This window comes from Aethalodelphis obliquidens, unplaced genomic scaffold (genome assembly GCF_003676395.1).
Source record: "Aethalodelphis obliquidens isolate GAN/ISIS:26980383/991018 unplaced genomic scaffold, ASM367639v1 scaffold23, whole genome shotgun sequence".
NCBI classification, from domain to species: Eukaryota; Metazoa; Chordata; class Mammalia; order Artiodactyla; family Delphinidae; genus Aethalodelphis; species Aethalodelphis obliquidens.
The window spans coordinates 20,183,292-20,207,575 of NW_020837967.1; the positions used below are offsets into that span (position 1 = coordinate 20,183,292).

The following is a 24,284-nucleotide window of genomic DNA, read 5'->3' on the forward strand; positions in this document are numbered from 1 at the left end:
AATGCATTCCCACCCCCAAATGAGCAGTTTGTTTCCATCAGTAGAATCAAATCTGTACTATGTATTGTGATGTTTATGTTTAAAATCATCTAGTAGTTAAGGACTTCCATAAATATCTGACTAGCAATTGGGCTTAAACAAACATATCACAGCCAGATACCAGAGCGAGAAATATGCCATGGATAGTATGGTTTTGTACATTCTCTGGTTTGGGAGTCTGACTATTTCGGGTTTTCCTCCCTCAGTGTTCCCAGGGTTGGCACCTCATAAAGTGGGGAACTTGCTGTGCTGCGCTTGTGATTTATGTGCGCATTCGTGTCAGTGTGTGCAGGGTACAGAAGAAAACTATTTCTGTGTGCATCCCTAAGGTCGCTAATGATTTAATGCCTGACACTAGTAGATTTTTATAACAAATGTTTGTTGAATGAATGAATAATCCTTGGGGTAGCTCCAATCACACACTGCCAGGAAGGAGACTATCTCTGAAAGCTACAATTCTCCCTACCTGCATGGTAAAGTTGATTGCAGCCTATTATCATGTATTTACTGAGCCATCTAGTATGTGCTCAGCACTGTGTTGGGTGCAGGGGAAGGGTGGAAGGGGTCTAGCCTCAAAGAGACTAGAATTTGGGAATCAGAGCTGACAGGCATACCACTAGTCCCTCACTACGACAACTGCAACCAAAAAAGATAATAACAAGTGTTGGCGAGGATGTGGAGAAACTGGAACCCTCACACACTGCTGGTGGGAATGGAAAATGGTGCAGGCGCTTTGGAAACAGCCTGGCAGTCCCTCAAAACGCTAAACAAAGATTTACCACATGACTTAGCAGTTCCACTCCTAGGTCTACGACTAAGAGAAATGAAAATATTTGTGCACACAGTCACTTGTATACAGATGTTCATAGCAACATTCTTCATAACTGCCAAAAAGTATAAACCACCCAAATATCCATCAACTGATAAATGAATAAAGAAAATGTGGTATATCCATATAATAAATATTAATTCAGCAATAAAAAATTGTAAATAAAAAAAAGTATTGATACATGCAACAACATAGATGAGCTGTGAAAACATTACACCAAATGAAAGAAGCCAGTCACAAAGGAGGGATGTGGAGTTTCAGTCTGGGGTGACGAAAATGTTCTATAATTGATTGCGGTGATAGTTGTACAACTCTGTGAATATACTGAAAGCCGCTGGATTGTACACTTTAAATGGGTGAATCACAGGGTATGTGGACTATATCTCATCAAAGCTGTTGAAAAAGTGGCAGATGGAAATTCCTGTCCCTGGGGGGTGATAAGATGCTGCAAAGGGCTCAGGATAATAGAGGAAAATCCCAGCTCAAGAAGATCCTTCTTCGAAATCTGATGAAGAAAAAGATTCAGACTCTTAAGTGCCTGAGGCTGATTACTGAGTCCCAGACGTTTAACCATGGAAATCATGCAGCCCTTTTACAAAGATCTCTTGCCTCTTTAAGAACAGAAGTTCCATTTCCCACCTCCCCAAGAATTCGTACAAAAAATCCATAAGGAAAAGCCTCTCCGTTTTGCTACCCCAGGAAGGAAAGATACTTCCGTCTGTGCCTAAAGAGAATCTTTGGCACGTTCAAACCCCAAGTGCAAACCAACAAACTCCTTGTCAGCCACGGAAATGTCAAACTAAGTTTAATAAGCACATCCAGGAAATCTCTTCAAAGATATATACAGGGATTCTGCAGACAGGACTTAATGGAATGAGCAAAGTAACACATTTTACAGGAAACTGTAAACGTTTTACAGTTGCCCCAGGAGAAACGAGTGAGAGAGAGACCGCCAGCTGCCCACAGAGATCCATCCCCCCTTCGTCCGGGAGCTCACAGCATGTCAGCGAGACCACACTTCCCCACCGCTGGCAGTCAGGTGCGGCCATGTGGCTGAGTCCCAGCCAGCGGGATGGGAGTGGACGCGAGCCTGCCGCTTCCTGCTGGCCCAGACAGGCTCCGGGGCTGCTCCTCCAGGCTCCCCCTCCCCTGGGCCGACTGAAGGCAGGTATAGGATGAGACAGTAGAGGACGGCAGAACCACGTGACAGGAGGAGGCAGCCTCTGATGGACAGGATAAAGGGAAGTTCCCTCGCCATCCACTTGAACACCTGTCTGGGACTGTCCCATCAATACGGAAAAAAACTGGGACTTCCCTGGTGGTCCAGTGGTTAAGACTCCGCGCTTCCACTGCAGGGGGTGTGGGTTCCATCCCTGGTCGGGGAACTAAGATCCCACGTGCCGCATGGCATGGCCAAAAAAAAAAAAAAAAAAAAGGAGAGAACTTCCATCATGTTGAGCAGTGACACCATAGGGTCCACCACAGGGTTACAGCAGCTTAGCCTGTCGTAACTAATACATTAATTTTAAGAGCTCGAGTCACGGTATGCAAACCCCAAAGATAAGAAAAAATTTAGATTTCACAGGATTCCACCAGAGAGATCACTTAGCTCCTCCCCACAAGGACCATTAGTAGTTTGATATTATAATCATTTTACAAAATTTTCCCCCTTGATTTCCAACTTGCTGCATAGAAAATGGTGGGATTATAGGTGATTTTAATCGCTGCTGTATTTTCATGCATTTTCTAAGTTGTCTATAAAAACCACAATGCCTCTGCAACTAAAACATTATCAAGATACAACAGAGCTCAAGAACAGATAAACAGATCAAAGAAATGAAGTAGACAGACCAGTTACAACTCACAGCATACAAGAACTTGATATATGATAATGATTACATCATGAATCAGTAGTGAAAGCATAAAGTTTTAAATAAATAGTATCAGAAAAACTGACTTTCTATACAGAAAAAATTAAATTAGTTTGCTACTACCCAATAATCACAAAAACAAATTCCAAATAAGTTAAATACCCAAACATGGAAAACAAAACCAAAGGCGGTGATTAAGGCAATGATTAAGACCGAAGGCAATGATTTTTATTGGTTTTGCTAACATCTAACCATGCCTAGTACAGCGTCTGGCATATATGGTCAAATAAATATCTGTTGAATGAATAAGCAGAAGAATGACAATAACTTCATAATATCAGTGAAGAAAAGAATTCCTTAAATAAGGACCCAAAAGTACAAACCGTAAGATAAAAAGGGGTAACCTGACAAAATCAAAGTTAAATATTTTGTGGCAAAGTGATTATAGACAAAATTTTAAAACTACAGAAGTAGGGGAGGTATTTATAAAGCACATGATAAAATATTAAGTCAGAACATATAAAAAGCTCTTTTCCCATTCACATTTTATCTCCAGCATAGTATAGACCGGCAACATAATATCCAGGTCAAGACTGCAGGCATTAGCTAGATTCAGACCACCTGGTTTTGAATCCTGGCTCCACTACTTCCTAGCTGTGTGACTTGGAATATTTTACTTAACCTCTCTGTGCTTCAGTTTCCATACCTGCAAAAGGATGAAGCTTTCAATGAATGGTGTTACAAAAATTGTCAGGATAAAATGAGCTAATACATTAGTATCAATAGTTGTCAAAGAGAAATCACTCAGTCAATGCTAGCTATTATTATGATTATCCTGCTTTACTTTTCTTCATATAACTTATCGCTAGCTAAAAACGTATTATTTATTTATTTGTCTTCCTCTGACTAGAACATAAGATCCATAAGACAGCCTTTTCCGTTGTATTCTTAGCACCTAAAACAGTGTCTGAGGTATAAAATAAATATTTGCTGGGTGAATGAGAAATCAATGCAAAAATCAATAGGAAGACAAAACACTGAGAGAAGAATGGGCTGAGGATACGAATAAATGATTCACAAAAGAGGAAACCCTAACAGCCAATAAACTTATGAAAGGATGCTCAACCTCACCAGCAGCAAGGAAACTGAAAATGAAACCCACTTCAGATTCTACTTTTTATCCACTGACTCGCCAAACGTTTTCAAGTCTAATAATATCAGAAGAATGTGAGGAAAGGTAATATTTATATAATGCTGGTACAAGCAATTTGGAAACAATCTGGCATCCCCACCATAACTATCATCCACATCATCACTATCATCATCACCATCACCACCACCATCAACATCACCACCATCATCACTCCCACCATCATTACCACCATCATCACCATCATCACTGTCATTGTCATCATCGTCACGGTCATCGTCAGAGCAGCTAACACTTTAGTGCACTCACCGTGTAAGCACCTTATATATATCAACCTTGTAAATTGTCACAACAACCTTGTGAGGTTAAGTCCTACAATTATAGTTAATCCCATTTTATAGAAGAGGAAACTGCAAGACATAGAGGTTAAGTAACTTGCTGAAAATCACAGCTAAATAATGGCAGAGCCAAGGACTCAAATCAGCCAATCAGGCTCCAGGATTCAGGTAATTACTACAATATATCATCTCTTGTTTATGTGTTTCCACTGGATGAATATCTGTTTAGATATTTATTGGCAATCTTGAGGTCTTCTTTGGGAAATGACCTCTTCTTTTGTGAACACTTTTTTTTTTTTGCGGTACGCGGGCCTCTCACTGTTGTGGCTTCTCCCGTTGCGGAGCAACAGGCTCCGGACGCGCAGGCTCAGCGGCCATGGCTCACGGGCCCAGCCTCTCCGCGGCATGTGGGATCTTCCCGGACCAGGGCACGAACCCGTGTCCCCTGCATCGGCAGGCGGACTCTCAACCACTGCGCCACCAGGGAAGCCCCTGTGAACACTTTTTATTAGCCTAGTTGTCTTTTATTGAATGGTAACAGATCTTTAGTGTGTGTGTGTGTGTGTGTGTGTTTAGGTGTGTATGTGTGTTCTGTTTGGGATACCAAATCACTTTATTTAGAGGGAAATGCACTACCCAGGAGAGAAAATACATGAGGCAGTTTTGGCACAGTTTATGAAAAAGGTAACCCAAAGCAGCATCACAGTGCCCAGGTGATGGAAGAGAACTCACAGCCACAGCTGCGGGGCAGGTGGCTGTGGCAGACTCCAACTCTCCTGGGTACTGGCCACAGGCTGTTCTCATGCTGGACTGGGGCACCCATCTGATACAAGCTGATCACCCGGCCGCCCAACTCAAGAATGGATTTTATCTATAGTTCAGGTTCTTGAAGGCCCACGAGTGAGTCTGTTTTGTCAGTGGCTCATGTGTGCGACTCCAGTCACGACTTCTTCACCCGCTTCCTGCACAAGCGTGATGCACAGTTCAGAGCAAGAAGCTAACCAGGCCGCTGGCTTTGTCATGGCCTGACCTCCAGCAGGATTTCAGCCACCTCTTCAACGCGGGAGCTTCATCCCTTGCTCTGTACCTTCCTTCCCCTCCTGGGGCTGATGGAGGAAACACCTGTCAGAAGTTCTTTAAAGCCACATCATCTCTGGTCAAAGCAGTATGTCACGGAGAAGCCCTTGGAGGGTTCCGAGCTCAAAGCTGCCCTAGAAGTTTATGATCAGTGAGGGGTGGAAACCTGACAATGATCCTTATCATTATAAAGGTCAGCCAAGGAGGCAGGCAGCGGTAGCTACTGAGGCTGGAGCATTGGGTAGAGGTCACGGTAGGACCAGCCAACAATTCCAATATTTCCATGGGTGTCAGCAGCAGAGGGTGGCTGGCTCCCGGCAGTGGCTGACCAATAAGCCCTGAGCAATCCGGGCCCAGCTGGAGTAGGACCTAGATGATTCCCTTTGCTAGCTTCTGGTCTAGAGTTTGCTAACCAATTCCCCTTTTTTAGAGACTGGGCTGTTTCCAACGTTTTAGTTCTTTTCCCTCTTACTATAATCTAAATGTGGGAAAATACGTTCTCTCTCATTAGCCTTCTCTTTCCACAAGTATTTCATTATTATTCAACACATTTAGGGCCTACTTCCCATAAAAACCCAATTCTAATAAGAGTTAATGTTAACTCATCATAAAATTTTATCAATACTCATTGGCCAGAAACCAGTCTACTGTGAAATTTAGTTTGTGAAGTAAGACCTGTCTTTGCAGATTATCCAAGATCAGAATAAAGGAAGAAATATGTAAAATGCTCCTAAAAATTGTTTGGATATCTTTAAGATCACTACATGTAACTGAAAAACTACATTCAAATTGCCCAGCTATTCCACAAGCAAATTTCTTAAAGGCTTACTTCCTTGCATCTTAGGTAAAACTGTTCCAAAAGATAAAATGGTGAACAAAACAAGCAGAAAAATCAAGTTTTCTAAAAAGGTTAAGCTTGTTGGCAGAGTGTAACCTTCGAGACAGTCTAGATTAGTGAAAAACTACCCTATTTCCTACAGCCTTTTCTTACTCATGCTCACAAATGTTTTTCTGATAGAAGAATAGCCCATTCACACTAGCTCCTACTTCTATGACTTTTCTCATTTCTGGGCCTTCCAGAGTTTACTGAAGGAAGACGATTAACAAGTCAAAAAAAAATGTTTTTTTCTGGCTGAGATTCATTTCAATATTGTATTAGCGCTGTTACAGATAATAAGATTAATGTGTCAGCAAAGTTCACAATTCAGTGCTTTTCAAATGATATTCCTATTTGTGAATTCCCTTGCTAAATCCAATACTCATTTTTTACTCTCTCTTTTGTATATTCCGATGCTGCCCATGGACCTACTCAATTCTTTCCTTAAATGAACGTTCCAAATGAACGCAGCAAAATATTAGGCTTCCCCTCTCCCCTAGAAAAATCTGGTGAAGAAGTAAGGGGCAAGACATGCCCGGCGGGAAGGGCAAATCACTGTCTCAGGCCGTTAAATCTGCAAGGAGGGGCCAGGAGGCGCCAAGAGCAAGAAGGTGATGGTCAAATCCCATCTAGCCTGGAGGGGTTCCAGGGACTGATGGCTCCGAAGGGGTAGAAACACCGGAACAGAGAAAACACCAGCTCGACCTCGAGTGGAAGGGCTGAGCGATGAGTCTGGGATATGAGACCAAGTACAAAGGCCAGAAATGGGATGCAGAGAAAACATGATTTCAGTGGACAGTCAAGGGTCAGAGGCCAAGCAGAGGTCGCACAGGTGTCTCTCTTCTCCAGGAATCACAAAGGTGGACTTGGAGTTCTCAAACACAAAGGACAGGACCTCCCAGATCCAGAAGGGAGCCAGAGGTCACGGTCCACTTTGCAGTGGCAGAGGAAAGAGACAAGGACATTTTTTAAAAGCACAAGCATATGCAAACTATTATATACAGAATGGATATAAAACAACGTTCTACTGTAGAGCACAGGGAACTATATTCAATATCCTGTGACAAACCACAATGGAAAAGAATATGAAAAAGAATATGTATATGTATAACTTTGCTGTACAGCAGAAATTAAAACAACGCTGTAAATCAACTATACTTCATTAAGATAAATTAAGAAAATAAAGTAAAATAAATGTAAAAAGCACAGAAACACCCCAGGGCTCAGAGAAACTGTCTAATAGAGAAAGAACAGCTGGCAGTGCCTAGAAGTACAGCTAAAAAGTGGGACAAGCCAGGAGATGGGCAGGACAGGGATCTCTCTTCTGCCTACGTTTATCATGCCCCCTGACCTTTGGGCTATGGAGCAGAAAGTCAATCCAAGGAGCTCTGGGGGCCTGACAGCACCCGTGGCACAAGGTCTGTGGTCCTTATCCCTGAGGGTAGGGACCAGGCCCAGGACCACGTGTGTACTTGTTAGATCCTAACAGTTTGAGAGCTGTTAGATCCTAACAGTTTGAGAGCCAAATGCTTCAATTTCCCGACAAGACACTCCTACCCAGAGAGATGCACTGACCAGTATTCCAACATCCAACTGAGGGTGAGTGACAGGACTTTCTTGATTCCTGGTTTAATACTCATTTCCACACACCACACCGCCTCCTTAAAACTTGTTATCTGGAAAGCTTTTTAAGATATTTATGAAGAAATATTCTGGAGAAGTGCTATACATCCTAGGATACTCATTTCAGTGCTGTCTGTTAGCACAAAAGATTGGAAACAATCTCATGATCTATGAACAGGGGACAGATTAAATGAGAAATGGGACATCCATTCAACAATGGCATGCAGCCTTTTAAAAAATGAGGTTGGGGGAATTCCCGGTGGTCCAGTGGTTAGGACTCCACACCTTCACTGCCGAGGGCCTGGGTTCAATCCCTGGTCAGGGAACTAAGATCCCACAAGCTGTGCAGCACGGCCCAAAAAATAAATAAAAAATGAGGGTGGTCTATGGGTTTTGATATATAATATATATGCAAGGATTTCCAAGATACACTGTTAGGTGAAAAATCAAGGTGCAGCAATGGAAGGTCACATTCCCACTGCTGGTGAATGTCCGTGCACACGTAAGCACGCCCATGCACGCATGCACCTGCCCCGCATCCTTGTATGTGTACAGAATGCCACCAGGAGGGCGTGCCAAGAACTGGCATCAGGAGCTGCTCACAGGGAGGGAAGCTCAGGGCTGGCAGAATGAGACTTCCTTTTCACTGGATAGCCTTTTTGTGCCTTTTGAAGTTTGTACCATATGCTCATACTACCTATTTGAAAAATAATAATTAAAAACGAAGGTGTCTACAAAATCAAAGGTAATATACAGATGTTCTATTAGTTAGTGTACAGGTCGAGCTGTGCGGGTCGAGTCCCAAAATAACAGCAGCATGGGACACAGAAGCCCACGTCGCGCTCACAGGGAAGTCTCGCTTCCCTCAGTGGGGAAGTTCTGCCGGAAGAAGATCCTTCACCTGCTCTCGGCCATCCCCAGGATCCCTGGGATGTGTGCCGAGCTCACCTGGTCCACGGAGACTTACCATCTCAAACAAGCACACCCTGGCCCTGCTCCTTTGGAAGAAGGGGCCACTAACGGCCTCAGCCACTGGGACCCAACAACAGGAGACTGAACAGACGAGGATATTCTATTATCTCCACAGAGTCATATGATGGACTAGCCAGCCAGTTCCCGTGACTCCGGAGAAGGCTCTGTAACACCCTGGAAAGATGGTCCTGGCACATCAAGTGACAAACAGGAATTTCCAGTACCAGAGAAGCAGTATATTTGCATTTTTGTAAACATATATGAATTGGAAAATGTGTAAATGAATATGCCAAGTCATTGTCTTTTTGCTTGGTGATACATTCTAATGTTCCATTTCAGAAATGATGCATTTTTGCAAAAAGGTTTTTTTAAAAAACTTCAACTGGAAAAATAAAAAAGGAACTCTGCTTTCAGGGGCTCTTTCTTCGGTTTCTTTAAAATGTTAATAAAACCCACGGGCAGTAAAGAGCAAGTATCTACCCCACCGCCAAATACTAAATGAAGAAATTGTGGGAAAGTATCATAGTAACTGAGTTGCCATCTTTCTCTGGGAAAGCAGTACATGAACTTGACCATGGAGTGAACACAGAATAGAGGAGCCCACATTCCCCTGGCGTGTGTGTTCAAGCCAGCAATAGAAGTGCAATGTGCTTACAAAACAGAATTTGCAAAGGTAAACCCCAGCTCAGCTTGGGGCCCGCACCGGGTGACCGTGTGCTGGGTTCTCTCCCATGACGGGCCACCAACTGAGAGGAACTCAAAGCGTCGCCCAGAAGCGCTACCCGTGGCGGGCGCTCCACAGGCCGGGCCGTGGAGCTGGGGTACCGGGTACTGAGGGGCTGACGCGGCTTCCTCCGGCAGTGCTACCACCCAGAGATGTTCAGTAACCAGATTCCTAAGCCCACGTTGCTTCTTACAAAAATCTGACTTGGTGGAGGCGTGAACAACGGCAGTGCGGGAGGGAAAGGATGCTGGCATGTGACAGGCTACTGTGGGCTACACGGAACTTGAACCAGAAAGGAGAAGAGACAGCCAGAAAAGCAGCATAGAAGAAAAAGGATCTTATTGCAACTACTGATGCTATCATTAAACGCAGTCCTTTGACGAGACCAAAAGACAAACTCCGAAAGGGTCTTCTATAATCGAGGTGCAATGTCTTTTAAAACAAAGAAATGTATGCATTTATTTCCTTTTAAATTCACTGACATTTATTAGGTTGGCCCAAAAGTTCATGTGGGTTTTTCCATCACATCTAACGGAAAACCCAAACGAACTTTTTGGCCAACCCAATAGTATGCCCATTACGCTGGTGAATCTTGGCTCCAGAGGCACTGAAGCTGGTAATCTACAACATATGGGGACATGAACTTGAAACATTATCAAACAAACTGCTCTGTATTGAGAGTCCACTAGACCATGCAGTTTGTGAACAGGCAGGAGTCGGACAGTCAGACAGCAAGAGGCCCCAAGACCTAAGTCTGAATCCAAGATGTGGCCTGGGCAAGTTATTTAAACCTGGAGAGGGCTTAGTCTCCTCACCTGTTATTATAATGATTCAGTGAGAAAAAAAAAAAGTATATACAAGGAAAGAAGCCCATAGCAGGAGGAGTTCAAAAGATGAGCTATCATTTTCCCATGCTGGGTCCTATACAGCAAAGAGCACAACTAAGAATGCCACAGTCCACATCCTTCAAAAGCAGAATTAGGAAAAGGAAATCCTTCACGTCTTCATAATGCACACAGGGGAACATCTTTTAAGTTAGAAGTTAGCCTGTCAGTGAAGATGGGGAACCACTGGAATCCACTCAAGTGACCTTTATGAAGCTACCTATGTGTGCAATTCCCAGATATTACAAGGACTGGGGTGAGCAGACAGGTAGACACATGTCTCGTGTTCTGTAGGCATGTTTTGAGGTGCCAGCCTTGCTTATTATCTCCTTCTCTGAAAATTACTTTGATTCCAGACCTCCCTGAAGACCTGGCCCTAAATGGCCATGTTGTACCATGTGACAACCCCCTCCGGCTGCCGGCTCACCCTCTGCCACCCCTGCCTGGACCCAGCCTGCTGGTAGCGGACTGATGGAGGGAAGGCTAGACAGACAGACAGACCCGCCTTCCTGACCTGCTGGTCCTCAATTCTAATAAATTTCAGCCATGCTTTATTTCAAGACAACCTACTGTACGTGTAAAATAAAATCTTTTATGTGAGCCAGTGTGCAGATGTTACACATACATGTTAAACAAGAGACACCAGGAGTTCCTTGGAGGTCCAGTGGTTAGGACTCAGCGCTTTCACTGCTGAGGGCGTGGGCTCAATCCCTGGTTGGGGAACTAAGATCCCACAAGCTGCGTGGTAAGGCCAAAGGAAAAAAAAAAAAAAAAAAAGAAGAGAGAGACACCAAAAACTCTGTTCCCACCTACAACACACCATGTGACCCTGGAGAAGTCACTTACCTAGGAGCCAGAGCTTCCTTCCTGTAAAACAAGGGTTTGCCTGAGAAGATGGCTGGGAGACAGAGCGACTGGTGGAAAGGCACGCGTGAAGGATACACTCAGTAAGGGTCCCAGGGCCTTCGCCAGGGGTTGTCACCCTCAGTTCTAATGACCAGAGAAGATGTCATGAAAGAAAGCACACCGGAGCTGGACCTTGAACTTGGAGAAGAGGCAGAGGTCAGAGGATTAAGAGACCACTCTCAGAGGGACACTGAGGGAGGCCGTGGCTTATGGGGGGAGCGGAGGATGGACGCCAGTAAATCCCTTTGGTGAACAATGATGTCTGACATTGAGCTGGAAGTTGTTTTCTGCCCTAGGCTATAATCAAATATCTGCACTCTTGATTCACTAAAGCTTCAGCAAATGCTGTGCAGGACAGCCCTGTATTAGTGGTTCCTGCCGGGGGAGGGGGATGAAAGAGAGCTCACTGGATTCCACCAGGGTCAAAGGTCTGGGGAGAAATGCTATAGGACCCAAAGCATTAGGAGCTAGTGATGGGGCAGCTGGGGCCACATGGACGTGCTGGAGGACCACGAAAACCTCGGTCCCCACGAGACCGCCACAAATACGTATGAGCTTGAGCCATTTTGTTAGATATTAAAGAAAAAAGTGATCCTGGAAGGTTAAAGGATGTGGAAACACTTGAGTTTTAGGAAAATTGGAAGAAAAATCCTACCAGCTTCTAGACTAAAAACAAGTCAAAACAAAGAAAAAGAATACGGCTACCTATAAAAGAAAGAGAAGAGACTGGCAGAGAAACATCTGTTCCACTAAATGCTAGAAGATAATAAAACAATGTTTCTGGAGTTTGAAGGAAATCGATTATCACAGAATTACACTTACACCCAGACTCTGGTTCATGCGTAAGAGCAAAAAGAGGCATCTTCAGACATATAAGAAGTTAGAAAATATATCATCCACCTACTCTAATAAAAAAATTAAGGGAGAAAATAATCAAAGAAGAAAAGGAGGGGGTGTAGTTTATAAGAAATAGTGGTAAGCAATGAAAACAGTAATGCAGTCAGGAAAGTTTAAGAAGTTTTTGATACTATGGATGTGACTGTAATGTTAATAGTTAAGAAAAAGCTTTAATATGACATAAGGGCAAAAATAAAAGAAGGCACAAGGAATTGAAATTTCAGATTATTTCAACAAAATCTAGGACATGTAAAGGAAGGAGAAATCCAAACATCCTACATGGTTTGTCTTGTTTGGTAGTACACAGAATATTTTGGACATTGGTTAATTTTTGACATTGATAGAGAAATACAGAAAAAAAGCAAGCTTGCTTGAACTTTAATGATAATTCCTAGAAGAAGAAAAATAGGATATAGAGCTCCCAAACCACTAGAAGGAGAAAAAAAAAAAAAAAAAGGAAGAATGGAAACTTGACATATTCTGCAAAACAGAAGAAAAGAATAAGGAAATATTTTGAGTACCGAGAAGGCTTAAAAAATTCAAGGCAGGATATGATCTGAGCTGTCCAACACAATGGCCATGACCCACATGGCGCTATTAAATTTAAATGAATTAAAAATGAATAAAATTTAAAAGTCGTCTCCTAAGTCACACTGGTCACAAGTGGCCAGTGACCTCTGTATTGGACATTTCCAACACCGCAGAAAGGTCTAGCAGACAACACTCACAGTCAGTGCAAAATACAACGTAGTATGAGTCTATGTAAAGTATGATCCTATTTATGCTAAATATACATTTATATATACATATAAACAGATACATATAAATGCAAATTGTCAGTGGAAAGTAATAGATAACAAAAGCGTCTGTGTATAAAGTATAAAGTACGACCTTATTTATGTAAATATGTGTGTAGGTGTATATATATGTATATAAATAAGTCTGACTTGATTACACTGTCAATAGTGGTAGCTCTTAGAAATGAGACGATGGGGGCTTTTACTCTCCATATACTTTACTGTTTGCATTTTTTTTTTTTTTTTTTCCAGTATGTGGGCCTCTCACTGTTGTGGCCTCTCCCGTTGCGGAGCACAGGCTCCGGACGCGCAGGCTCAGCGGCCATGGCTCACGGTCCCAGCCGCTCCGCGGCATGTGGGATCTTCCCGGACCGGGGCACGAACCCGTGTCCCCTGCATCTGCAGGCGGACTCTCAACCACTGCGCCACCAGGGGAGCCCTGTTTGCATTTTTAATAAGCATATTTTACAGGACAATGAGTAAAAGTCATTTACATATTTTCAATGGGAGTAACCGCAAACCAACCAACCAACCTCTTTCTTGAACTTGGTACAGAACCTGGTTCCAACCCCAGGGTTAACCCAGTAACAACTCGAACTCGTAAATATCTACTGTGTACACTCAGGTTAATAAACAATTTCAAGATGGCACAGTAGGTGGCCTATACTTGGAGACTTTCTAGAGTTTAGCCAAGCTCTGCAAGAAGTTTGTTCCGGGCCTCAGGGTGATGTCACCCTTTCAAATGTTAAGCCTGAACCGACATTTAATACTTTTAAATGTCATTCCCTAAATTGGGAGGTTGCTTGGGCAAAGGCTGTTAGCTCACCCTTCCATTTAGATTTTTATACTATTGATAACAGATCACGTTTCAGAGAAGCAGCTCTGAATTAGCCCTAAAGTTTTCCAGGACAAGAAAAATCTCTGGAGAGTTACAGTAATTTTTTGCATCTTCCCGCCGGCTCTACAGTTGACTAAGGAGAAGTTCCCACCGCCCATCTCAACAACAGATAAAATCAGAACTAACAACACAGTGCACACAGAATAACTTCCATTTTTCCTCTTTAAATTGGGGGTAAGAAAAGAGAGGTTAGGGTCTCTGTTCAAAGGATTCCAAAGTTTTAATTTTAATCTTTCCCAAATACCAGATCTTTAATTTTTCTAAGAAAAATAACTTATTTAAAATGTCTGGGAATACCCCTCAAATACCAAAACTATTTCAGATCTACCCCAGGGAATAATTTGGTCATCTATCTGCCAACATAGGCACCTTCATATATGCTTATTTTATTCCCTATGTAAATATTCTTGGTAGCTGTCTCTATTCACCTCAGTGAATAATGAGGGCAAGGCTCTCTGCGTGAAAAGGAGATGAAACACATCAGTTCATCCAGGAACTATGCATTCTGCAAGCCAGTGTTGGTAAAGCAAGGAGAGAGATTTGCCAACTTGAATGCTAATTTCACGTAGGGCCAACTGTGTGCTCCCGTTTCCGGCACGGGGCAGTAACGATGCTTAACGCGGGGTAGGCAGGCTAAGAGATAAAGACCAGGACCCACTCTATTTTACAAACAGAGAAGACGCAGATCAACGGGGCAAGGAGAAGAAGACAGGTGAAGGTAATTCTTACCTATGTAGACAGATTACCTTAGAACATTTTGGAGTGGGGGGGCACGCTGCGCAGCAGTCAGGACCTTAGTTTCCTGACTAGGGATCGAACCCGTGTCTCCTGCAGTAGAAGTGCAGAATTCTAACCACTGGACCGCCAGTCCTACCTTAGAACTTTTAATATGCTTTAAAGTTTTCAAGTTCCCTCAAACGCTTTACAAAGACACACTTCCCCTAACTGTAAATCATGTGCTCAAGCAATATTTAAAGCATGTTTCTCGGTAATCCTCTGTTGGTCTACTTCTAATTGCTGCATATTGTTTGAAGATAATAAAGCTACACTTTTTTGAATTCAGTCTTGCTAATTAAAATGGACAATCCCTGCCCTCCCCCATGATTTTTGGAATTCATGAAATCTGGGTAGTGGTGTGCCACTTTCATACTTGGGTGGACCAAAAAGTTAAACGAAGAGCACATTTTCCACAAAAAATAAGATACAGAGATAGTGAGATGCAAGTATTTTATAATATGTCAGCCATTGCTTTTAACTGAACAAAAGTCATATTTCATTTATGGACTTCTGGCATTATCCACAAAATGAAATACCTGTTTTAATTCATAAAATAAAATTCTACAAAAATGGAAGAAAAGCATACACAGTAGTATTTACATTGTGCGGACAAAAGAGTCTAATTTGGTAATTTCCTTTTCCCTGAGGCTCCAGTTTTAATATGTCTAAGACAGCCAGTAAATACATTATACTCAATAGCGTGGGTGAATTAATTCTTATAGGCCACAAGGGTACTATTTAGTAAATGACTGCTTTGTGCATTGACCCATACCTAGTGGCCTCAAAGTGATAACTCACCTTTAAAAGGTAAAGTGTGTACATACCCATTCCTCCAAAGTCTCATTATTTGTCACCTGATTAAACTGGTGGAATGAAGAGGCCAGGTGTCAAAAAGAAGAGTCTTTCAAATTTTAACATTTACAAACTTGAGCTACTTAAGAAAAAACTCTAGGTTTCCACTGAGCCATATCATCAGTACCCGAGCCAAATAAAACACAATTACTCCCCCAAATTTGGCCACAGCATCTGAATTCAAATCCAGAAAAGCAGTTCAACTAGCACAGCAACTTGGATTTTCACTAATCTCCTTACATTTTAATAGACTACAATAAACCCATTACAACCATTTCTTTCTTCTAGAACCTGAAATCATGTTATCTGTTCTTGGTGGAAACCTTTCAGTCCACTGAGCAGCTCTAATTTTGAGTAACTGTGCTAACATATAATTAACGTGCCCGTGTACAAAACTGAAAATGTCTGAAGAAGGCATGGAGATGCTTCTGGGTGCTAATCTGGGAACTTCGCACAGCCTCCTGCAAGGTTCCCGGGGGCAGGTCCTGATCAATGGGTACACAGATGAGTAATTCTCTGTACCATGGACATTCTTGACTGTATAAGCAAAGAAGTACATAATCAAACCTTCCGAAGGATGAAGAACAACAAATAGACATTACAGTGGAGAAGGCAGACGTCCAGGGCCTTTGCCAGAAAGACAGGAGCTAAAAAGTTTTTTGGGTAATGCAACATACTTGCATCTGGGCCCACTGCTGGCACCAGGGCCACTGTTTCAATAACATATCTATATTTAGCTAGCTATCACAGACAAATTTCTATCACTGCACAAACAGAAGTCGAGCTCAGATGTCTGCAGAATTTCCTTTCCTCTCTTAAAAAAAAAAACATTCTAGACCAGACTGATAACATTCTGTACTTGCAGCTGCCACTGAAAAATATTCATGCCAATGAAAGATACATTTAGTCAGCTTTTCTTTTTCTTGATCTTTTAATATTTTATAACACATTAAAGCTCAAAGTTCCTTTCTTAAACAAATCTTCAAGCAGACGTTAAACAGAATGCAAATACTTTACACTTTAAATCATCAATCATTTAAAGAATCCTCTCCATGAACTGAATAAATAAGCCATCTGTGACTACGGCCTCCCTATCATGTTTTTAAGCTGACCCACTTCTTCCCCGGTCACCATGGTTTGTAAAATCTCACTTCTAAGGGGATGAGTGCTCGGTGCCAGCTCATAGTTCGCATTCAACTGGGTAAAAGGGTAACGTAAACCCCAGGCAGCATTTAAAATGACCTCCTCTACCTACAAAAACAGAACTTCAATACCCTCCCCCCCCCCCACCGGAAGCAATCTTTTCTCCAACCGGAGAGCAAATCAAGTCTGCGAGGGAGAAAATGAGCCAGTTAAAGGAGGAAGAAACCTGATCAGGTGTTAAAACGCATGGCTCTGGACATCAACCAGCAAGCAGGATCGGGTCCGGTCGGCGGGAGCTGCTCCCCAAGACTGAGCTGAAATCAAGGTCGGACCCGCTTCTAGAGATGCTGACCCACTTCTAGAGATGGGACCCGCTCGGCGACGGCGAACCTGCGCGTCCCCAGGAGCCTGGCCGGGACCCCCGGCGCCCCCGGCCCGGCCCGGCGCGGGGCGGGGCGGCCGGGGAGGCACAACTTTCCGCAGCTCCCCGCCAGCGGCGCCGAAACGGGCAGGGGCGAATCTCAAGCCGCTCCCCGCCATCAGCGACTCTTTTCTCCCGGTGGTGGTGGCGGCTGGGGGAGGGGTGGGAGGACTTCAGGAGAGGATGACAAGGAGCGGAGAGAGGAGGACCACTTCCCACCGGCCAGGCCGCCACAAAGGGAAGGGCGCCGCGCCCCCCTCGGTGTCACCGAGTCTCACGCCTGCCGGGATGGGAACGCGCGAGGGCCGGCGGGCCGCGCGGCAGGTGACAGCGGCGTGGCGGGTCCCCGCGCCTCCCCGCCCACCCGGGGCCTCGCCTCCGCCGCGCGGCTCCGCGAGCCAGACGCGCCCCCCGGACCTCCCGCCGCCCGTGAGCCCCGCGAAAGCCACGCGGGGGGCCGCCCGCCGCTCAGCGGTGCGGCCGCCGCGCCCCGGAGCCGGCGCCCGCGAGGAGCCCCGGGCGCGCCTACCCCTTGGCGTGCTCCGTCTCCTCCTCATTGTCCCCGTCGATCCCGCACGTGTCCTGGTCGTCCAGCTCCAGGCTCTGCTGGCTGGCCGCGGACTCGCTGTCCTCCGCCATCGCGGCGGCGCGGGCTGGGGCGGCGCTCCGGGCAGCTGGCGCTGAGGGCCGGCGCGGCGGAGGCGGCGCAGCGAGCAGCTCCCTCTAGCGTCGCCCGCCGTCTCCTCAGAGCCGGAGCCGCAGGCGTGCCAGCCCCTCCTCGCCCCGCCCCTCCTCGCATGGCTCCGCCCCGCCCCCGGGCCCGCCCCCTGCGGCCCGGGTTGGGTGGCGGGCGGTCCGCGCGCCCCCGCAACCCGGGGTAGGGAGCGGGCAGGGCGGAGGGTAGTAGAGGTGGTCGCGACCCGCTGCGCGCAGGAGCGTGGTCCTGGGTCCCGGCCGGTGCCTGAACCCTGCGCTCGCCTCTGAATGGCGCAACCTGAAGACCCCGAATCCTGAGTCTTCGTTTTGGGAGCACAGGCAACGCGATTTTACATCTCTTCGTAGTAGGAAGACTTTTAACTCTTTGCAGGAAATTCTTAGTCAGGGGTAGGCGTGCCAAGACCACTGATTTCCAGAACCCTCACCCCCGCCCTTCACCTCATCCCCAACCACGTACGCTTTGTAAAAGTTACATTTCATATGTCTCTGTCTTTCCAGTATACTATAAAGTCAAAGCCAGAGTCAAAACAGAGTGCTTCCAGCCTTCCCGCCTCTCCGTTCCAACGAGACTCGCAGCCCTAAAACTCTTGACAGAGAAAAATGTAGAACTGCCCCTGTTTTTGCTGGACGGCTTAGACCACAACCATCTTTGGGGAAATGGGACTTGTCCATGATGCTGGGGCCTTGGACAGTGTCAGTGAGTGAGGCCACTCTGGCGTCCTCAAGTGAAGGTTATGACCTAGACCTCCGAGCAAAAGTGGGTGGCCTTCTAGGCTCAGATGGTCCCGTTTCTCTCCCCGTGAACGCAGGAGGGGAAGGAGGCACCCCGCGGATTGCCAAATAAAACGCGGGTGAAGTCCAAACTCTTATTTGCTGTTGCAGTCTGTACACCCCGGTCCCTTCCTTTGTTCTCCTTCCATGAGCAGAGTTCAAGGTCCCACTGGGTCATGGGAAGCCTACATGGCTTTACAAAGGCAGTGGAAAGATAGTTATCAGAAATGCTCAGAGAGGAAAAAAGAGGCTTTTAAAAGCCACCTGAAATTTTTGGTGCGGGTCCTTTTTTTTGCAAAAGGCATTGGGAGTATTTTGGGGCTCCTTTTTTTCCCCACAAGCCAGACCGTGCCCTTAAAATACGGTAAGATAGAAGTATCTAGAGACAAAAATTGCAGAGCTATTTCAAAGTTCACCAGACTTTTATGACTGACTGAGGATGAGCCAGCAAAGGTTCTGTAAGAAGTGCAAAATGGGGCCAAACCACGAAGGAAATACAATGCTTTCTTTCACAATTGCAATGATTTCTGAGGCAGAAAGTCACATGTGGCCCTCTAGCTTCAAACTTTAGGCAAATATAGATCAGTGAATTTCCCGCTGCTCATCCCTGTGAACGGGAAGAGTTGGCTAACGGTAACCTGGTTGGGTAGTCAGCAGGACGCTGCAAATCCATCCCATCAGTTGCTATAGCCTATTGGAAGGGTTCTCTAAAATGTTTTAAAAATACAAAGCCGAGTCAGCAGACACGTATTATTTATATGAATTCTCAAGAAATTTTGACTGAGAACCTCTCAAAAAGAGTAAGAAAACAAATAATCCTGGAGAAATATTAAAATGAGGGTATCAAAAACCAGTTAAGGGCTTCCCTGGTGGCGCAGTGGTTGAGAGTCCACCTGCCGATGCAGGGGACACGGGTTCATGCCCCGGTCCGGGAGGATCCCACATGCCGCGGAGCGGCTGGGCCCGTGAGCCATGGCCGCTGAGCCTGCGCGTCCGGAGCCTGTGCTCCGCAGCGGGAGAGGCCACAACAGTGAGAGGCCCGCGTACCGCAAACAAAACAAAACAAAACAAAAACCAGTTAAACACTGGAAAGCAATGATAAATAGGGAACATCTGTTCCCCAGAATGCAAAGAAGTTGGCCCAGATGACTCTTTGGTACTGGATGGAGGTATTACATAATACAAACGTGTGTCATCATTAATCATTTGAAGGAGGACAGAGTTTGCCGACAACCCTGGAAAATTCTTAAATCCTATTGTTATGCATAGAAACTCACTATGTTTCTAAAAAATTTTGCTTCTTCCTCTGGTTTAATCCCAGAGTTTGGAGGACTGGAAGCAGGTGGTATCTTCTAGAATCTCAGATCCAACATTTATTTGGGGGAAGAGAGTACTGTACAGTGATTACTAGTGTGTTAAAAGAAGCTCTTGGAAATTTCCTATCCTACTTGACTCATCTCTTATTATAGATGTAAGATCATAGTTGTATAATTAGTCTTGTTTTATTTAAACTATGGTAACTTTTTGCTTTTAAAAAAATTGTGCTAAATTACACGTACCATAAAATTTACCATCTTAACCATTTCTAAGTGTACAGTTCAGTAGTGTTAAGTACATTCACATTGTTGTGCAAGCCCACCTCCAGAGCTTTTTCATCTTGCAAAACTGCAACTAGAACCATTAAACAACTCCCCATTTACCCCTCTCTCCAGCCCCTGGCAACCACCTATGGATCTGACTACTTTCTATCCCTCTGAATTTGACTCCTCTAGGTACCTTGTATAAGTGGAATCTTACAGTCTTTTTGTGACTAGCTTATTTCCCTTAGCAAAATGTCCTCAAGGTTCATCTGTGTTGTACCATGTATCAGAATTTTCTTCCTTTCTAAGACTGAATAATATTCTGTTGTATGAATAACATTCTGTTGTATGAATAACATTGTATTATTGTAAATCATAAGATCCTAAACTTTGAGGCTGATGCTGTGATTTGGGTGAGATGTTGGGGAGTCTTGTGGGCGAGAGGAAAATGTGAACATAAGATGGATGTGATGTAAGAAGTATGTGAATAACTGTCCAGAGGTAGATTGATAGATTCATTGCAAAACTATGGCCTCAAATCTCTACTCCTGTCGTTGGCAGCTCCTCCCATCAAGAGATGGAACCAACGTCCCCACCACTTGATTCTGGGATGACCAACAAAATTTGGCAGAAGTGACGGTGTGGCAGTTTTGGCACATAGAGTATACCCTTTTGCTTCCTCTATCCCTTTACTTCTAGCAAAAAGAAATTCTGATGATACAGGGTGTGTATCTAGGATACATCATATTTATTAATATGAGAACTAATGAACTCTGGCCAAAGGGAGGCTTGCACGCTCTACTCTACCCAGTGGAATGCTTCCCCTCCACAGGCACAAGCCTAGGTTAGCCTGTGGGCTGGACCTGGAGTGAGCTCAGACCTCCTGGGCTCTCCAGTTCTTGGTCAGTCTGCCAACTGACCACGGACACGTGAGCGAGCCCCACTGAGTTTAGCATAACTGCCCAGCTGACCCATAGATGTGTGAGAAATAATCCATGGTCATTGTTTAAAGCCATTAAGTTGTGGAGTGTTTTTTGTTTTTGTTTTGTTTAATGAAGCAATAACTAAATGCTATACTACAGAAAAGCAAAGACCAAAAGAAAATCTTAAAGATTGACACATCCTTTATCATCAACTTGATAACTGTCTATGTATCAGGGTACGTCTGAAAAAGACTCCTGCCAAGTCGAAAGTTTGCACGTGCCGCTCTGTACTCACAAAAACAATGCCCATTACTTTTGCATTGTGTTAACTCTTCCTGATAGCCGGTCTGCTTCACACTCAGGTTGACTTGATTGTAATTAAAAAAAAAAAAAAAAGTGACTCCATTTCTAATTGTGGAGGAAACTATGACTACGCTGTACCTTTTGCAATTGTGTGTTTGAAAAGCACTTCTTAGGGTCAGTGTGAGCGCAATTTTCACCTCCCATTGCTTATGATCCTGCTGAAAAGTTTTCCTACTTGTCCAAACTAGCAGGGTGGTACCAGCAGGCCAGATGCATTATGCAGCTTCACTGTTGGTGCAACCGTCTTGCACCCCGTAGGACAAAGCAGAGTGTGAGGGGGACGCCAAGGAAACTGCCAGAGGATGTAGAGATGATGCCATAGCATGAGCTAGAAGGTGCCTTAAGTCTGTAAACAAGGTCATTTCACGACCACACCCTGTTGCCACCTGTGAATATAGCCAGGCTTTGTTCACCAACACATCACTGGATGGTGTAGTGCCAAAGTTTATCAGTTCTTTCATGAATAAAAACTGTCTATTCCAGAAGCACATTCTCATCAGAAAGTTTTACTTGAAGTATTAAGTACGAAAGGAGGCAAAAGGATCTATTCTAGCCTGTCCAGGATTAGGGTTTCCCAGTCCTCTCAGGAAGAAAGGGTGGAGGAGAAAGGAAAAGAGTAAAGGAAGTAGGGAGAATAGGTAAGGGAGTGGAAGGGGGGAGGGGCAGATCAAGAAAGGGACGCTAGTGGGGTACAGGGAAGCAAAGAAAGGCGTAGGGAATCAGCTGCCAGCAACCCAAAGGCCACAAGGGCCTCCCAGATGAGAGGACTCCCTGCCTCCAGCCTCTACCTCCCTTTAGATCCTTTTCAACAGTGCTACTCAAATGATCCTTCTATAGCAATCTGATCAGTCCCCTGACTTAGAACTTCTGCAAGTCCCAATTGCTTTCTGCACTGAGTCAAAGCTCCTTAGGTGAGCATTCAAGGCCACCCACAAACTAACCTCACCTTGCCTCTGGTCTCACACTCCTCAAGCCTCCCCATGACCAGCATACTGTTTCCACTAGGATACTCCATCCAGTCTCTAAACGCACCAGGTCTTTACTTAGATTTCACTTGTCTCTTCCCCCTCGTCTCATCCATCACTGATGACAGGTCAAATGTTGCTTCCCTGTCAAGCTTCCCAGACGCCAGAGAGTTGCCCAGTGTCCTCTGCTCCCAAGGCCGTCTGCTCATGCCTCTGTTACCAATGCAGTAATTAATCTTTTTCTATGCCTGCAACCATCCCATCATGTGACTGTCAGCTCTGAAGAGTCCTGCTCCTTTTACTGGTCTCAGTAGCCCTATTACCCAACAGTGCCTGGCCCAGAATGAACGAATGAATGAATGCCTCTTCCACCTCATTTCTCCCTATATGCAAACCCATCCCCTTTTGATGGTTTACTTGCAGAGGCATTCAGGCAAAATTTCTTACCATGGAAATCCCTGGTAAAATCCCTACCATGGATTTTCATGAAAACTTAAAGATGGGAAGTAGAGACACACTTTAACTTGTTTCTTCTAAGGACAGAGATTTCTTCCAGGAATCATATGTGAGCACAGGATTCTTGTTCCCACTTTTTCAAAAGTAAAACATGTGAGGGAAGAAGAGGAAGGGAATCTATTTGAACAGTAAAAGAGGAAAAAATACTTTCTTATTGCTAGGACCTTTCGTCTTTATACAAGCTAATACCATCACTGGTACATCAGCCCCTGAAGCCAAGTCTCCCCGGGAGCCTCCCATGCACACTCAGTGGATCTGCCAGAAAGGAAGATGTACATCTCGCCCAAGCTTGCTAAGATGCAGACACTCACGGGCTCACACTGGCACTCCTGTGTCAGAGCTTGGTGAGAAAGTTCCTGGGAAAGCCAGCTATATTTCCTCGGAAGTTTGGGAACACACATGAAGATTGGATACTGGCCACCCAGTGGGTGTTGATATCCGAGAGGAGCTTATAGCTGCACCAATTAGGTAAAACAGGTTACACCATTTTTCTCTAATCCCTCTTCCCTACCACCTGGGCTCTGGAGGCCCCGCAGCCCGGCATGTGGAGAGATCCTGTGAACCACGGGGAAATGCCAGAACCAAGGGTGGGGTGGACTTGGCATTGGACAGAAAAAAGATAAAAGATTCAAACAGAATGTGACTGGAGTGAACTTCTTAATACCTGCCATCACTGAAAGCTCTGGAATCTGCCCAGGATATCACTAAGGGTGGGGAAAGGGAGATTTGAAAGCATGGTTTTTTTGGTTTTTTTTTTTTTTGTTTCTGGCTGCACAGCGTGGCATGCAGGATCTTAATTCCCCTACCATGAATTGAACCCCGGCCGCCTGCAGTGGAAGCGTGGAGTCCTAACCACTGGACTGCCATGGAAGTCCCACACCCATTTTATTTTATAAAGACAAAAACAAAGCCAAAAAAACCCCACCTATGTATCATTTTATTTATTTGTAAATAGTGTCTCCGAGCAAAAATGGTACCATCCTTTTAAGAAGAAACTGTAGATAGATTCAGATCCCTGTACCTTCCTATTCCTGTTTATGGCCAAGGAAGATACATATTCACAAGATTTGCATAGCGTAAACCTCAGTGTTAAAATGTGTTGAGGGTTACAGCCTGGTTTAATTTGTAAAACTTCTGAATTGGAGAATGCTTTTACAGAAATGTGTAAAAAGTGATTTAAGTCATACTTTTTCATTAGACACAACCATTTACCCACAGAGACTTCTTAGTGTTTTCCTTCTTGTCCACTCAGGACGGGCACTTCAGTCATTTGCTCTGCGGTGGAAATGGGTTGGTGCAGATCCAACCACGTTCTCTCATCCTCACTGGCCTCAATTTCCCCCCTTTAGTGTAACCAGAATCTTGCCTACCGGC

The 24,284-nt window shown here is 44.7% G+C and overlaps 1 protein-coding gene across 2 annotated transcripts in view; it reads right to left on the bottom strand.

Annotated features, from left to right (window-relative positions):
• NMT2 (N-myristoyltransferase 2) overlaps positions 1-17,780 on the bottom strand; it is a 56,092-nt gene extending 38,312 nt beyond the window's left edge. The window contains exon 1 of one of the 2 annotated variants that reach the window (XM_027121941.1): positions 17,605-17,741. In XM_027121941.1, coding sequence (XP_026977742.1) covers positions 17,605-17,714 — 110 coding nt within the window. In that variant the 5' untranslated portion in view covers positions 17,715-17,741. Of the gene's footprint in view, positions 1-17,604 lie in introns of both variants that reach the window. The other variant, XM_027121942.1, reaches the window with a different exon arrangement.
• Between the last annotated feature and the right edge of the window lie 6,504 nt (positions 17,781-24,284).